The sequence below is a fragment of the Oncorhynchus tshawytscha genome, linkage group LG16 (genome assembly GCF_018296145.1).
Source record: "Oncorhynchus tshawytscha isolate Ot180627B linkage group LG16, Otsh_v2.0, whole genome shotgun sequence".
In the NCBI taxonomy this organism is placed as follows: domain Eukaryota; kingdom Metazoa; phylum Chordata; class Actinopteri; order Salmoniformes; family Salmonidae; genus Oncorhynchus; species Oncorhynchus tshawytscha.
Window position 1 is genome coordinate 49,361,389 of NC_056444.1, and position 15,207 is coordinate 49,376,595.

A 15,207-nucleotide genomic window follows, 5' to 3' on the forward strand; every position below is an offset into this window, starting at 1 on the left:
TGACCTCCATGACCTCCTCCACACCTTCCTTGCCCCGTGTCCCGTTTAACCCAAAGCTCTTCCTTCTCTGGCTCCCTCCACAGTTCAGCTACGCTGAGGACGGTACCAACGCCGCCAGTATCCAGCTGACCTTCCTGAGGCTGCTGTCCACAGAAGCGTCTCAGAGCCTCACCTACCACTGCAAGAACAGCGTGGCCTACATGGACGCATCCACGGGCAACCTGAAGAAGTCTCTGCTGCTCCAGGGCTCCAACGACGTGGAGATCCGAGCTGAGGGCAACAGCCGCTTCACCTACAGCGTGGCGGAGGACGGCTGCAAGGTGAGGGGAATAGGCACTGTCAAAGTAGGGACAGGGGGAAAGATGGACATAGTAATGTAGGACCTATTGGGGAAGGCACAGTCCAGTTAAACAGTAAACAAACCAAAAATCTGTCATTGTAGCCTATGGGAATGTACAGTGTTTCAACACATATCTGTTGTCGTCCCACAGAAACACACAGGCCAATGGGGCAAGACTGTCTTCGAGTACAAAACACAGAAGACCTCCCGTCTGCCCATCGTGGACATTGCTCCCATGGACATCGGAGGAGCGGACCAGGAGTTCGGCGTGGACGTGGGCGCAGTCTGCTTCTTGTAAAAGTGGGACAAACAAGACGAGAAAAAAAAACTAAAACATGAAAGAAATAACTATGAAACAATACACGCTCCAAAAAATGAAGACCGGAACTAAAAACAAAAAAATGATAATTGATATTCTCTCTTACAAAGAAGTGCTCTCCAAGTTGTACACCCTGGATGTTAGCACTGAAAGACACCAGCAATATCTGTACGTAATTCCAGCATTCCCCAGTCGTGTTTCCTGTGGCCCACAGTCGGTGGGAATGAGTTTGAGCCAGAAGGAAAAGGGACCAAGCCAAGGGACGAGTGATGGAGAAACAGAAACATGACTCGATGTCACTTATTTATTGTCTAAACTTTAAAGGGGCATAGATGAGGTACAGTGGGACTGGGGGGGGACTTCACCATAAGAACAGCACAAGCTCCTCCCACTACAGTACACCTAGAACCTCCCACTCCACCTCCCTCTCCGACCTAGCTACAAATACGCCATTTTGAATCAATGTAGACCATAAAATATTTTCAGTAATTATAAGGTGCTTCAAAATGTGTTTTTTTTACCATCAAGACCAGGAGCTAAACTTTTACTGTGTATTAAAAATACTTGGTTCTATTGTTGCAAAAGTCTGTGTTTATAAACAACCAGATGATTTTATATATATTTCCACATCATGTGTGTACATGTGTCTATATGCACACCAACACTTTTTGGAAAGTGAGGTTACATTTGGGATATGTTTGTCCTTGTCCTTTACCCCTTGATTGCCCATTAGAGGAAAATGTCTTACTCAGTTGACAAACAACCCCCCAAAAAAATTCTAATAAAATTTGGGAAATTAAATCAGTTTTGTTGTAGTCATCCGGATAGCTACCTCACGCTGAAAAAAGTGAAAAAGTTGACCTTAAATCTTGAGCTGACCAAAATGAGCTTTCGGGTGGAACTGGTGCTGAACAGCTATCTTTGATTTGCTGTCTTCAGAAGGTGCTATGAGTTCTAGAATTCAGTCATTGTTCCCCCAAACCCCCACTAGCCTCACACACCACACACACACACCCCACCTTGGAGGACAGGTGCAGCCATTCAAGGCAGGGAACCAAGTGACTCTGGATATTCTCCTATGGAGTCTACGCCCCACAAAAAGAATCACGGGACTCCAAGGAGAGCTACCCAAAACAACCAGGGTGGCTCGTCTCTGTCTGTGTGAGAGGGTGTGTCATTTCTTTTGTTGTTACTCATTTTTATTATGATCATGATCATTTCTTGTCTGTTTTTATTTTGTTACACTTTTAATTGATGTAAATTGGAAATAAAAAGGAAAAACCAAGTAACAATGAAGTTGATTTTTAATTGCGTTTCTTTTGAGTAAGTACGGACATGGCATGGGAGTTGAATAGCTTTTTTTTTGGTAACTGAACCCAAGGTCTGTATACTTTAAGTTTTTTTTTGTAGTTGTATTTCTTGGGAGTTCAGTTAACTTTTTTTTTTTTTTTTTTTTATGTTTGTGAGTGCATGGTATGTGTGTGAGTATGCGAGACTGTGCGTGAGTGTGTGTTTTAGCTCTGAGAAAATCTCATTACACAGGAATGAAAGTACTGTCTGTAATCATTCACCGGTTTCAGGGTTGGGCCGGGCATGGTTGGCTTCTGTTTGTTTGAATTAATAAGCATAAATAAAGAAATTGTGCTGAATGGAATTGTGAAGTATTTTGTTTATTAACAGTAATGTCTTACTGACGCGTCAACACATTGACAGGTGTTTGCCGTTGTGTGCTTTCCCCACAATACCTTTCCATATCTGTCTGCTGAGCAATACAAATCAGACTTAAGACTAAACAGTGATATCTTCTTAAAGGGAAATTATTCTCATTACAAACCTACATTGAAAATCACAAATATCATCTTCGTAGACCTACATCTTTGAGTTATTGACCGAAGGCAAAGCTATACCATTAATGCCAGATTGTTTTAGTTTTTTTAAAGATTGAAAACATTATTGCCAAGATAAACATAGATTAAGAGAATACACAGTAGACTTGATTAAATTAGACAGGGATCCTCAAATAGATTCAGCCGCGGGATGTTTTTTTCTTGAGCGAAGTCAGGGGGCCAGAACATTATTATAAATCATCTGTAGACTGCAAATTGACCGCAAGAACCCCAAACAGATGCAGTATGACAGGAACAGAATAATGTCAAACATTGATTCCATTTGTATACGATCATATACACTCACCGGACAGTTTATTAGGTACAACACCCCCATTCACAAAAATAGATCACTCCTACAGACAGTGAGTCATGTTGCTTGCTATATAAAGCAAGCAGACAGGCATCGGGCATTCAGTTCCTGTTCGATTTAATGTTAAAATGGGCAAAATGAGTGACCTAAGGTGCGTCGGATCCAGTATCTCAGAAGCTGCCACCCTCCAGGGCTTTTCACACACGAGTGTCTAGGGTTTACAGAGAATTGAGCGACAAACAGAAATCATCCAGTCAGCAGCAGCAGTCCTGTGGGTGAAAACAGCTTGTTTGAGGAGAGGTCGAAGGAGAATGGCAGGAATCGCACAAGCGAACAGGCGGGCCACAGACAAATAATGGGACAGTACAACAGTGGGGTGCAGAACGGCATCTCGGAACGGACAATTCATCGATCCTTGTCACGGATGGGCTATTTCAACAGACGACCACACTGGGTTCCCCTTCTATCAGCTAAAAAGAGGGCTCCAGTGGGAGAATAACACTGGACAATTTAGGAGTGGAAAAACACCACCTGGAACATGACAGTGAGTTCAGTTTACTTGAGTGGCCTGTGCAGTCCCCAGACCTCAACCCAATAGAGCACCTTTGGGATGAGATGGAACGGCTTGTACGCCGCATGAAAGTACCGCCGTCCAATCTGCATGATGTCATCGCGTCAGCACGGACCAACATCCCTGTGGAACGTTTCCCACACCTTGTAGAATGCCCCGAAGAAGTCAGGCTGTTCTGGAGCCAAAGGGGAGTCTGACCCTGTACTAGATGGGTGTACTTATATTAAACTTCCAGGTGAGTGTATCTATTGTGCATGGGAATACTTTAAGTCTAAGTAAGACTAATGAAAATCTCCATTAAAACGCTCCAAACTCCCAATCACCTTGTTTATCTCTTTTGAAAGAACGGGCCAGCGCTGCCTAGACGTTAACCCCATTCCACCAACCCCCTTACCATGTCTTGGTCTAGGAATTCAAAAAGACACAATCATTCACAATTTGCATTACACTTTGTGCATGTTTATTTACAAAGTGTAAAAAAAAAAAAAAGTATAAATTGTACTGAAATATGGTTTCTGTGTTAGTTTGAGTGTGTGTATGTGTGGGTTTGTGGTCAGGAGATGAGTTCTGTGTAGAGAGTCTGGTTGTTGTAGTCGGCTGGTCTGCCCTGGGTCAGGGGGAGAGACGGGCTGCCTCCCAGGCCAGGCTGGGGATTCCCAGCACTCATAAAGCAGAAAGGCACGTGGGTAATCTTCCCATTGGACCAACACTGTAGAGAGAGAATTCACTACAGTCACTAGGATGAGTTAAGTTACACCTCACTACACCTGTTGCTCTAGTCACTGATGCACTACTGTACAACAATAGCCATGTAAAAGGGAATTCGTGTGTGGACCATGTACCATTTTATGTTGTCCATGTCTCCCCATACGAATGGAATTAAGGCAGAAACAACTTGAGGTTCGAAAACAGCTCTACATTTCAAGTTTATCAGTGAACTCTAGCTTTATTAAGACCAGTTTAAGCACTACTGTGAGGGGTCGTCTAAATGACTGGAGGCCCGCGAATGTAAAGAGAAGAGTTTGAAGAGAGACTAACCACAGTGAGCTGGGCTCCATGCTGGTAGTTGGGGTTAAACTGCATCAGTCTGGGCTCTGTCCCGGCCTCCCCCTGGACAAAACCACTGACACACACACACACAGTTATTACCACTGAGATACAAACAACTGATTACCACTGAGATACCTTCCTGGCAATGTAACATACTAGAGCACATACCATGGCAGAAGCTTAAAAGCGGGGCTGATTTGAGTCTTGAACACTGCGATCATGGCAGGGCGGCCTGCTCCGGCGTCTCCTGGCGGAGCCGATGAGAGGGAGGAAGTGAGCGGAGGAGAGAAGACGTCAAAACACACACAATCTCTCAAGTCGGAGAAAGTGGGAAGAGACAGAACAAGCCTGACCTTTGACATGCACGGCTAGACGCTCTCCTCTCGGATCCCACGCCAATGACTGGATCTCTCCTCCGACCCTGACACATAGACAAACGCAACAATCCAATCGGTGAGGGTAATCGACAACTAGTGACGTAAAGGACGAGTTAACCCGGGCCTTTCCTTACATGATATCTCCGTCGGGTGTATTTAAGGTGGTCTCGGACAGGTCGGCCACCACTGTTGCTGCCTTTGGCCCACCTGACATCATTAAGGGCATCCCTAGTGGACAAAGAGGAGAACACACATCAAAACAAACAACGCAAGCACACAGCACAGTGTAAACAACTATAAAAAGGTTGAAGTGCCTTATATTGTACATGGAATTGTGTGTGTGTGTGCACCTGGGTTGTCAGTGAAGGTCAGGGCATAGATGACGGTCTCTCCTTGCACACTGAAGAGCAGCCGACTCCCATCAGGACTCCAACAGCCAGACTAGACAGTTACAGAGAGACAGTTAGCCAGACACTGTGTGTGTGTGTGTGTGTGTGTGTGTGTGTGTGTGTGTGTCTCACCTGACAGCGTCCCTTCAGACTAGGCCACCGCTCACAAGTCCACATCCTGGTTTCCCAAACCCTGCAGCAACACAAACACATAAATAACACACACATACAGTAATACAGAAACATCAAGCCGACCAACACTACACGAAGCACGAAGCTCTCCTGCACTACCGTCTCTGACCTGAAGAGGGAGGAGGGTGTAGCTGCCAGCACACGACTGCCATCGGGAGACCAGGACAGGTACGTGACTCCTCCCCCTCCCACGCGGTGGAGAGGCACACAGCTCTCAACAGCGACATCCCACACCTGACAGAGAGGAGACGGTGAGAAAGAGAGAGACAGACAAAAGTCACAAAGCCCTTACGACATCACAGTAAAATACTTTCACAGCGGAGTAGCAGATCCTGTTTGTGTGTGTGGATTGAGACGATTCCTACCAGCATGGCAGTGTCCCTGGGAGAGGCCGACACCAGGAGAGGTCCGTTAGGTGACCATGCGACGGACGTGACGGGGGAATGGCCTGGGTGAGACAGGACCTGGGCACAGCCAGAGGAAGGCCTGTGGGAGGGAGGGAGACAAAAAAAAGATTGAGAGAGAAATAGGGAGGGCAGAGGAAGAAGAACATTCAAGACATAGAAATGACTCTATAATGCACACAAGTGTGTGTGTGTGTACCTGGTAGAAAGTGAGGTGGGGTCCACGTGCCAGACAAGCAGGCAGTTGTGACAGGCGACGGCCAGGGCAGACGCACACAAAGGCTTCCACTGCAGAGCCGCCACACTGCGCTGCAGACGGTGCTTCAGGGTGGGAGTAGTAGCACTGAGGAGGGAGAATGTGCGAGAGACAGAGAGACGAAGAGACAGGGAGACCAAGGCAGGGAGACAGAGAAGAGAGAATTTCACTCACAAACCGTACGTAAACACTGCAGGAACGATGCCATAGTTTAAACACTGCACTGCACTAGGCTGGTCTGACAATATGATTGAGGACATACAGTGCATTCGGAAAGTATGTCCCCTTGACTTATTCGATATTGTTACGCTAAAGCCTTATTCTAAAATGGATTCAATTGTTTTTTTGGTCCTCATCAATCTACACACTATAACCCGTAATGACAATGTACAAACAGGACAGGCAGCGATTACAGCCTTGAGTCTTCTTGGATATGACGCTACAAGCTTGGCACACCTGTATTTGGGGAGTTTCTCCTATTCTTCTCTGCAGATCCTCTCAAGTTCTGTCAGGTTGGATGGGGAGTGTCGCTGCACAGCTATTTTCAGGTCTCTCTAGAGATATTCGATCGGGTTCAAGTCCAGGCTCTGGCTGGGCCACTCAAGTCCCAGAAGCCTCTCCTGTGTTGTCTTGCTGTGTGCTTAGGGTCGTTGTCTTGTTGGAAGGTGAACCTTCGCCCCAGTCTGAGGTCCTGAGTGCTTTGGAGCAGGTTTTCATCAAGGATCTCTCTGTACTTTCCTCTGTTCATCTTTCCCTCGATCCTGGCTAGTCTCCCAGTCCCTGCCACTGAAAAACATCCCCACAGCATGATGCTGCCACCACCATGCTTCACCGTAGGGATGGTTCCAGGTTTCCTCCAGACGTGATGCTTGGCATTCAGTCCAAAGAGTTCCATCTTGGTTTCATCAGACCAGAGAATCTTGTTTCTCATGGTCTGCGAGTCTTTAGTTGCCTTTTGGCAAACTCCAAGCGGGATGTCATGTGTCTTTTACTGAGGAGTGGCTTCAGTCTGGTGACTCTACCATAAAGGCCTGATTGATGGAGTGCTGCAGAGACGGTTGTCATTCTGGAAGGTTCTATCATTATTCACAGTGGAACTCTGGACCTCCTGACCAAGGACCTTCTCCCCAATTGCTCAGTTCGGCCAGGCAGCCAGCTCTAGGAAGAGACTTGGTGGTTCCAAACTTCTTCCATTTAAGAATGATGGAGGCCACTGTGTTCTTGGCGACCTTCAGTGCTGCAGATACCCTTCACTAGATCTGTGCCCCGACACAATCCTATCTCAGAGCTCTACGGACACGTCCTTTGATCTCATGGCTTGGTATTTGCTCTGACATGCATTGTCAACTGTGGGACCTTATAAAGACAAGTGTGTGCCTTTCCAAATCATGTCCAATCAATTGAATTTACTACAGGTGGACTCCAATCAAGTTGTAGAAACTTCTCAAGGCTGATCAATGGAAACAGGATGCACCGGAGCTCAATTTCGAGGCTCATAGCAAAGGGTCTGAATACTTATGTAAATAAGGTATTTCAGTTTTTTTTTATACAGTTGCAAACATTTTCACTTTCTCATTATTGGGTACTGTACGTAGATTGATGAGGAAAATGTTTTATCTAATCAAATTTTATAATAACGCTGTAACGTTACAAAATGTGGAAGAAGTCAAGGGGTCTGAATACTTTCCGAATGCACTGTAGGTTTCATCCGAAGCCAGCCCGTAGAGTTTGATAGTCAATGACACACAGAGAGAGAGAGAGAGAGAGAGAGCACCATTGCGACAGACTTAACCTCTTGGGGTTGTAGATCTTGATGGAATCGTCTGAAAGGGCCACGGCACACTTCTGAGTGTGTGGGTGCCAGGCAAAGCTCCGCACTGCACAGTCCGACCTGAGACACAGGGAGCAAGAACAGGAGGACAACTACAGATACACAGCATACTTCAGCCATGATTTCAGAGAGCATGCTTTTGTGAAAGTAAACAAATACCTCACATTTGACAAGGACATACATAACATAAGAGAGTGTATATTTAAGGATCCGACTGGGGATTCATCAACTAAATAAGGTAGTCTTACCAGTCCAGCACTTGGGAAAACTCGGCGGTCATTTCCTCACTGCTCAACTGAAGACAAAGGGCAAAATAATAACAGTCACTTAGAGAAGCCTGCAGAATCCAACACACCCCGGCAAGTTCTGTATTGTTTGATTGGAACTGCCTGAGAATTAGCCATGTGAAACGACAGACTGGAACACTTACTGTTAGGTGAGGAAACAGAGAGCTGTGGAAGGAGGAAACCCAGCGTAGCAAGGCCAGGACACAGCTCGAGCTCACCCCTAGCCACTTGGGCACTGGGAACACACTCAATTAGGAGACGCACTGAAACACTCAAATCAACCTGTAACATTGGTTTACATGTCGAGGTTAGGTAACCTTGTTGAACGTGATGGTATGAAAATGCTTTTAGAAGATAATATTACACGTTTTTCGAGAGATGTTTTATTTTATTTTTAAAAATGTAACCTTTATTTAACTAGGCAAATCAGTTAAGAACAAATTCTTATTTACAATGACGGCCTATCCCGGGCCAAACCCCGGACAACGCTGGGCCAATTATGCGCCGCCCTATGGGACTCCCAATCACGGACGGATGTGACGCAGCCTGGATTCGAACCAGGGACTGGAGTGACGCCTCTTGCACTGAGATACAGTGCCTTAGACCACTGCGCCACTCAGGAGCAGGCATAATCAAACAAGTGAATAAACGAAAAGCTAAAACAACCAATTTGAGATTGAAAAACAACAAAATACTCACAACAACGATAACAAGCCTGTATAGTCCGGTCAAAAATGAATTTGCATATATGAGCACATTCAACTTGGCTACGTTACATGGGCAGAGGCATCAAGATCTACTGTTACACGTCATTAGTAAACTAGCTAAATGCATGATGTCTACAATCACATTCAAAGCAGGTAGCTAGCATCGAATAAGCGCCTATTTTCATTCAAAAACTCACTTACACATGTTTTTGTGTTCATTCGGAGGGTAAGCTCTAGCTGTGTTAAACATTACAGTAGTTTTGACATGGGTAACGGGACGAACTGCGTTAGCCAAAGCTAGCCAACAGGCTAACTGCACGGTAATGCCCACAATAACGAAGTCACTTTTGCTGGCAGATCATGTACACTACACATTAAAACGGTATTCAATATGGTTTGCAGTGAGGGACTTCAGATGTGCCAAACCTAGGAGAGGCTAGCTAGATACCTGGGCTAGAAAAGCGAGTATTCAGTCAATGCAAGATGGTTAGGTGTCTGTCTGTTCTGAAAGAGTTAACAACCCTGCATATCGGTAGCTAAGTGTCCACTCCTGTTAAATCAATGGCAGCTATTGGTGAGACCTAACAAATGATACTGCCAATGTCCATAGTAAAAATAACTGTAGCAAGACGTCCCGCTAACGTCACTAGATGGCAAAACATCCATCAATGATAGCTGAGCTTGCTGTGGTTTGGACTAGATATGGATAGCCAACCTTGCAGGGTATATATTTTTGTCAATTTATCACTCATGCCACGTTACACTACTAATTTCTAACGGAACAGCCTTCTAAAAATGGCACTTATTTTCCTATGTTTTTAATTGTCAAAATGAAAACACTCAATGAGGCTAATAACATGCATTGCAATCGGGGCTGCTTGTCAGACCAACCATTCAAGTGATGTCAGTGATGATGCGTTAACAAAACGGCGGCATGCAGTAATCAGCTGAGGCCAACGTTTAAATGTTTGAACATAAATTTGTTTTGAAGCAGTTTTAGGTGTAGGAATATGCTCCTTTATCACGTTTGGTTATCAAAATGACCTTAACTCACAAAAATGTTACAGAGCATCTTTAAAAAGATACAAAGTCTTGCATGACAATTTCTTATCTAAAGCGCACGCTTGTGTAACGGATGTGAAACGGCTAGCTTAGTTAGCGGTGCGCGCTAAATAGCGTTTCAATCGGTGACGTCACTTGCTCTGAGACCTTGAAGTAGTAGTTCCCCTTGCTCTGCAAGGGCCGCGGCTTTTGTGGAGCGATGGGTAACGATGCTTCGTGGGTGACTGTTGTTGATGTGTGCAGAGGGTCCCTGGTTCGCGCCCGGGTATGGGCGAGGGGACGGTCTAAAGTTATACTGTTACACTTGCATGTAATACTTTCGTGAGAGTGAAAGAACGACGATAACATGGCACTCACCCTCTGCACTGGAGTTGGCGATCTCATTTAGGAGTCCAGACAGGCCAGCATCACGCCTAGCAGACAGACAGAGGTGGGGATTAGTGAACAAACAGGGCTTTGGAATTGCGTGTGTGCGTGAGAGAGAGAGACACACACACCAAGCCCCTGCACTCCTCGTGTACAGCGTCTCACAGTGGTCTCTAAAGGCCGACTTGCTGCTGCTCTCTTGGCGGCTGTGAGGCTTCAGTGACTCTCGCGGGAAGTACAGATTCAGAGCAGGTGAATCCTACAGCAAAATGGAAACACATACAACATTATTCATACTGTAGCTCATGCTCTCCACACACACCATTGCCTAATATTAGGTGATAATATTAAACAGCCAAGCAATGCAGTGGCAGACAGTTTGTGGCAACTCGGTAAGTTACACTGTAGCTAGTGGTGACTAGTAAGTTAACAGGGGTGGGTATAATTTGTGGATCGTTCCAACAGGAATCTGTTCCAAAAACGTAAAGTACAAGGTTGCCAACAAACAACGCATACAAAGTAGCATGATCAACTCACCGCGTATATTATTATTAATGTTTGCCCATAGGCTACCAGAGTGAGGAAAGACATTTTTCGGGAAATAAACGTGGTGAGTGAAAAACGTTATGAAATCGCCCACTCTCTACCCGGCATCTTATTCTGCCGCTATTCAAAATTGTATGCGTTGTTTTGTTGGAAACCTTTGTTATTTGCGAAGTTTTTTGGAATAGATTCCTGTTGGAACGTTCCACAAATTTTACCCACCCGGTTAACAGTAGTAGGGATTGACAATGATACCGTAGCCCGCCCACCTCAAACCAGACGGATGGATCTGTGTTGGACTCGTTGTATTGAGAAGTCTCTCCATCGCCGGACAGCGGTGGGGGGAACAGAGCCAAAGAACACATCATAACCACATTCCTCCTGAAAAAAGACACATCACATTTAGCAAGCTCAACATTCAGCCATCACATGCAGCTGCTAGCGAAGTTAGCTAGATTGCTAGCTAGTCCTAAACGTTAGCTAGTACGCTTAGTTATGATTGGCAATTTAGCCATGCTAGCAAGCTAGACCGAGAATTACTAAAAATAACTACTCAGTTGCCCATGTAGCTGATGTTAACTACCTTCCTTTTCCTGTAAAATGTAGCTAGGTTTGCTTCAAAACCCAGGTCAGCGTCCGTCAGGAAAGTTTCGTAAACTACGGAGGCCTGTAAAAGGCATACAATACGGAGAATTTCCACAACGCGGACGTACTTTGTCCAATGGTGCATGCGCTGCTGTCATCTACCGGAAAAATAGCAGCATTACATCCTACTTCTGTTCACACCAGATGTTGGGGGGTAGAGCTGGAGCAGAGCGATCCCAGTTTGACAGGAGCTCGGAGCGAGGTTCTGAAAGGCTGGAGCTTCGGCCTTTTCGCACGCTCCAGTAGCGCTTACTTCACGACTTTAGGCATGCCCAGCCCAGCATGTTTTTGTAGTCTACTTATGTGCTGCTATAGCCCCTTGCTTTAGCTACTGACCTGGATTTAGCTATATATTTTCATAAAGAAACTGATAAAACACACATGTGCCTAATCAAGATGACTTACAATGATGAGGAGCAAGAGAGGGAGTTGTCCACAACTAAATAATCATAATGGAATCTGAAAGGACACGTGTCCTGGGGCATGGTGGTGTACTACATTCACATGCTAAAAGAAAGGAATGAGGTGATAGATAACTAAGTGTGTCATTGAGCAAAGTGTTTCTAAACAACAAAAACATATCTTAAACGTTTCGTTCATGTTTGTTCTATTATCTATCTATACAATAGGCCATAGTTGATTTTGGCCCAATAGGCTTGGTATATGCCGGTTTTCAAGAAGCTTTCCGTTTTGATTGGGTTATTTTGCCTAAAAAACCTTTAGGCCTACCTATATAAATAAATACAAAACTCAGGGTCTCTGCCCAGCTTGTCAAGAATGGCGAAAATGATGTTTAGCATCCTGCAAGTGTGGAATGGATACTCTCCGCTACTGGCCCGATCTCCAGGCACCATCGCATGAGCCTGAAGCCACAGACAGGCCAAACTCATGTTTCTAAAAATGTATTCTAAAAATAAATTCAAAGGCAATAATGTCATTTTTCGTTTAATTTGTATTTAATTATACGTAAAGTCACAAACTATATACGAAATGTATAGACTATAATGATTTAATACAACAATGTTGAATGCTTTATGTTCCTACCAGCCTTTTGTGTCACACTCGCAAATGCTTCACAATGTATTTCTTTGTAGGCTATAGCCTTGAAATAATATAACTAATATAGCCTAAATAATTCCTTTCCATTCCTTCTTGGGCTCCCTGTCTGGCTCCTGACCTATTTGGAGTGTTTATATGCTGTTTAATATGACATGTGCGCTTCTTACATTCACCTTTTCATGTTAATTCAAACACTTTTCATTCGAATCATATGATTTGGTTTCAATACTTCAAAACCAAATAGTAGGCCCGGGTAGTCACAAAAATAGATGGGTGTTGGTTAAATTGTGATTTTAATGAATGGAGAAAATATCGAGCGGCAGTTTTCTTTTCTGAGCACAGAGCGGTTTGTAGCAGAGACGTTGAAAATGACCTGGAGCACCTGAGCAGTGCGGTATTTCCAACCGCTCAACTCCGCTCACATACTCTGGTTCACACTGATGCTGTTTGTTACATGGCCTGGATGAACCAAACACATTGTAGAAACGAATTGTAGACATTGGATGTTGGCAGTGGCGACCTGTTATTCACATGTTGTTGTTGTTTTTTTTTTTTTTTTGGGGGGCTTGCCTGTTCTGCATGTTATTTTGGCATTAATACATATCACATATCAGTTTGCAAACAATGTAAAATATATATATATATATCACTGAGTTAATAAAGCTGCATACAAAGATGGTCTCGTTTTTGTTTTCTTGAGTAAGGCAGCTCCAAAATGCAGGTGTTTCAGCCTAGCTCAGTGTTTTCTGTTGTGGTGGGGCAAGCCAGCAGAAAATGCAGAGAGTTGCACTGTGATTTGCTCAGTGTTCTGTCACTCATATGGACACTACATCATAGCCAAGTCTAAGGGTAGACATCGAAAATTCTAGCCCCTTGGGTGCTGCCACAGAGTTACATTAGAAGTGCCCATCCAAGAAGGCTAAAGGTCACTTGCCACAGATAAAATGACATCAAATCATGTTTGATCTACAGTAGCTTTGATTGGACTGATCATGTCAACATCATACTTTCAAAATCTTAGCTAGCAGTCATCATCATGAATCAAGTCGACAATCTACTGGCAAATCCTTATTAATCCTTGTCATATGAAGATAAATAATTAAGAGAAATTATAGATAGAATGTATTGGTGCTCATCGGCCATTGGACATAAACATTCCACAACAAGTTGGAAATCGCAAATTCAACAATGAGTGGTTTGGAAGGAATCAGTGGCTAACTGCTATTCAATGGAGTGGCTGTATCTGTGTGGTCCCAGGTCTAAGAATAAGGGTCTCTTTTCCTAGTTTAAAATTATAAACATTCAACATTGGCCATGCTGTCAATGAAGCATGATTTGTGCCATGCTCAAAACAATTGTTAACTCGGAACTGCAAAATCTGACTTTAGTGAATTCAAGACAACTGGGAACTCGGGAAAAACGAGCTACGACTGGGAAAATACGTTTTGAACTTTCATCCAACGGAATTGTAAATCGGGAACTCATGCCACTTTCTAGAGCTAAGACCTGCAGATCACTGACGTCATCATGATTCAACCTTTTTTTTTCAAGTTATAAATCCAGAAAATAGCAGACTTTGATAGTCTGAAGACAAAATTTGCACACGAAGGACCGCCGTTCCACCTTTCTGTTCAAGTGAGCACAGCACAACAACCCAGCTAGCAATGAGGAATCGGCCCAGAAGCGGCCCTCTTCCGGAATCAGGTTTCAGACTTGGCCCGGAATCAAAATGAATGACTGCCCAGAATCAGCCCAAGTACATCAGGCCGTTTCTGTCTACCGGAATTCAGACGACTTTGTCGACATCTTACCAGAATCCCCCCCAGAAGTGGCCCGATGCAAATTTAAATAAATGTATACAAAATTAACAGATTTAGTCATTTTAAATATTGCTCTTATACATTTTATTCATACAAATTATACCCATCCACCCCCAAAACAATGATGTCAGAGGAAACACCGTACACCTGGTGACCATGTCAGCGTGCATGCACCTGGCCCGACACAGGAGTCACTACAGTGCGACGCAACAAGGACATCCTGGCCAACCAAACCCTCCACTAACTCGGACAATGCCTGGCCAATTGTGCATCAGCTCATGGGACTCCCATTCGTGGCCAGCACGGGTATAGAACTAGCATCTGTAACAATGCAGTTTGCACTGTGATGCAGTGTCTTAGACCGCTGCATCACCCGGGAGGCTCCATCCACAAAGTTTTTAATGCTTATCAGTGGCCTTGCACAAGGTATCAAAATACTAAATTACAACTTAAACAGGACTCTTAAATAATTTAATTTAAATGTTAATTGTATTTTTTGATCACAGAAACAATGAGAAAATATGGAAAAATAAATAAATATGAAATGTTAATGATCTCAGCCGAGTGCCCCGACTCTCAGCCGGAATCGGCCCAGATCCACTGTGCTAGCTGGGAAGGTGAGTCCAAAAATGTCTTGTATGCTGCTGCATAAATGATGTAATATGCCAGGGAGATATGTATACTGTAGCTAAGAAAGTAATACTAAGTGTATGTTGTGTAGCAAGCTGTTAGTAGCCCATGTGCCTCACCCTAATAATTTGGTCTATTTTCACCTCTTAATTTCACCTAC

General features: G+C 44.3%; 2 protein-coding genes across 4 annotated transcripts in view; one reads left to right on the forward strand and one right to left on the reverse strand.

Moving 5' to 3' along the window:
• LOC112215806 (collagen alpha-1(II) chain) overlaps nucleotides 1-2,308 on the forward strand; it is a 29,764-nt gene extending 27,456 nt beyond the window's left edge. For both annotated transcript variants that reach the window (XM_024375211.2, XM_024375212.2), the window contains 2 exons: nucleotides 84-320; nucleotides 492-2,308. In XM_024375211.2, coding sequence (XP_024230979.1) covers nucleotides 84-320; nucleotides 492-638 — 384 coding nt within the window. In that variant the 3' untranslated portion in view covers nucleotides 639-2,308. The remainder of the gene's footprint in view (nucleotides 1-83; nucleotides 321-491) is intronic.
• On the reverse strand, nucleotides 1,585-11,620 carry aaas (achalasia, adrenocortical insufficiency, alacrimia). 2 transcript variants are annotated; one of them, XM_024375214.2, is made up of 17 exons: nucleotides 11,477-11,620; nucleotides 11,163-11,274; nucleotides 10,482-10,609; nucleotides 10,342-10,397; nucleotides 8,359-8,450; nucleotides 8,177-8,223; nucleotides 7,890-7,988; nucleotides 6,041-6,184; nucleotides 5,803-5,923; nucleotides 5,547-5,671; nucleotides 5,378-5,438; nucleotides 5,207-5,297; nucleotides 4,991-5,084; nucleotides 4,833-4,900; nucleotides 4,648-4,726; nucleotides 4,468-4,552; nucleotides 1,585-4,138 (listed from the first exon to the last, which is right to left on the reverse strand). In XM_024375214.2, the coding sequence occupies exons 2-17, from the start codon at nucleotides 11,259-11,261 to the stop codon at nucleotides 3,983-3,985; spliced, it is 1,545 nt and encodes a 514-aa protein (XP_024230982.1). In that variant the 5' UTR covers nucleotides 11,262-11,274; nucleotides 11,477-11,620; the 3' UTR covers nucleotides 1,585-3,982. The 2 variants fall into 2 exon arrangements, with proteins under 2 accessions (XP_024230982.1, XP_024230981.1); XM_024375213.2 differs by having other exon boundaries at nucleotides 7,872-7,988.
• Nucleotides 11,621-15,207: the final 3,587 nt, after the last annotated feature.